At 32.4% G+C, this 1,856-nt stretch overlaps 1 protein-coding gene across 1 annotated transcript in view; it reads left to right on the forward strand.

Annotated features, from left to right (window-relative positions):
* Nucleotides 1–367, forward strand: part of LOC111368354 (zinc finger MYM-type protein 1-like) — a 3,976-nt gene extending 3,609 nt beyond the window's left edge. The window contains exons 3-4 of the mRNA XM_022989585.1: nucleotides 25–104; nucleotides 193–367. Coding sequence (XP_022845353.1) covers nucleotides 25–104; nucleotides 193–367 — 255 coding nt within the window. The remainder of the gene's footprint in view (nucleotides 1–24; nucleotides 105–192) is intronic.
* Nucleotides 368–1,856: the final 1,489 nt, after the last annotated feature.

The raw sequence follows: 1,856 nt of genomic DNA on the forward strand, positions 1-1,856 counted from the left end.
TTAAAATTTGTCGGGCTATGGAAGGAAACTAGTGATAGTATTGGTGACAAATCTGGGGAACTGCATGTTAATATTGTCCGTGGTTTACCCCAACAACAAAATGGGTAAGTTTCGTTATGGGCATTGCAAGTTTTATCATTTTTCATCAACATTTAGTAATTACTTATGGTTTGTCTTATTTAAATATTACAGGTATGATTGTGGGATTTTTGTCATAAAGTATGCACAGTATTTGTTGCACAATGATCTTGGCAATATGCCAATGTCATTTGATGCTGGGAATGCCAGACTTGAAATTCCAGCGTTGCTGTTCAAAAATAAACAACTGAAGCAGATTGGAAAAGGAAGTTCAAAGTCAGATGAATGAACTTCTATTGATAGCATTGTTTTCATGATGGATTAGATTGATAGCTGTTCAAAATTAGACAAACAGATATTTTTATGATGTAGTCGATAGATGTTATCTTTGTAATATGTTTTGGAATTGAATTTGAATTTGTTTTTGTCAATTGGTACAAGGTGAAAATACTGGTGTTTATTTGAATGATTTTGTTTATATCATCTAAGTTTTTTATGGATATAAAAGTCTATATTTGCACGGTCTGAACAGGTCACGTGAGAATACCGCACAGTCTAAACAGGTCACAAATAGTCACATGTGAGTAATGTGTTATATAACCGCAAGTCACAGATTGTCACAAATAGCAACAGTTGGTTAATTTGCATGACTTGAATAGGTCACAACTGATCACATATGAGTACTTTCTTATATAACTGCAAGTCATAGATGATCACGAATAGTTTTAGTTAACTTGTTACATATGAGCAGGTCACAAATGGTCACAAATGGTCACAAATGCTTAACATTTATCATTGACACTCTTACAAAAGAAGTAAGCATAGAATTGGTCCCATTCTTTGGAAGATGACAATCAGATTTAGTTTGAACACACAAGTTAAACTAAAAAACATAGAACTTATTTTATGCTAGAAATGGTCACAGACAGTCACAATCATAAAAAACAGAGTCACAATCAATGTCTGTTTACATAGCCCTTTTTCAGAAATATGTGACATCATGAGATCTAATGAAAGCTCAATGCATAAATCTATCAACTGGTATAATCCAAAAAATACGGAGTTCGACAATAAAATGAAATAATTTTCAATTACAAAGAATATCATTGTGTAAAAAAATTATGCTAAGCTATTTGAATTTTTTTGGATCTTTCTTTATTTTCAATTTTTTGTCATTCTGGTTAAGTGGCACCAAGTTTCTGCATGTTCGAAGATTATGCCCGAATTCACTGCATCTTCCACATTTCACAACTTGTGATCTTTCATATGCTGACTTCTTTCTCTTCTCAGTAAGCCGTCCAGAACTTCTCTTTTGGTCTGGAACAAAAACAACTTTATTACTTACATCTTCTGACAAATTGCATTCTGATTTATTACCTACAGGAAAGACAGTCTCTTTATAGGTATTTAGATATGCATCTCTTGTGTAATACACCGATCAAAACTCATATACATTCAACTTCAATGTTGCTATAACTGTCAGTGCATGTGGACAGGGAAGTTGATCCACTTGAAACATTCTACAACTACATGTATGTAGAGTTATATCAATCATGTATGATGAAGAATTGTCCCCCACTTCAAACAAAGTGTGACTTGTAGGTGAAACTTGAAAATAAAAAATATTTAAAGTTATACTTGTGATTAACATAATAAACATAGTTTTCTTGTTTTTACCTTCAGATTTTTCACATCATTGCTCATTTCCTTAACAACTTCTCATATTTTGTTGCAAGCTTTGTGAAAGTGTTATGCGCGTCATCTCTATTTTTGCAAAA

This window comes from Olea europaea, chromosome 19 (assembly GCF_002742605.1).
Source record: "Olea europaea var. sylvestris chromosome 19, O_europaea_v1, whole genome shotgun sequence".
In the NCBI taxonomy this organism is placed as follows: domain Eukaryota; kingdom Viridiplantae; phylum Streptophyta; class Magnoliopsida; order Lamiales; family Oleaceae; genus Olea; species Olea europaea.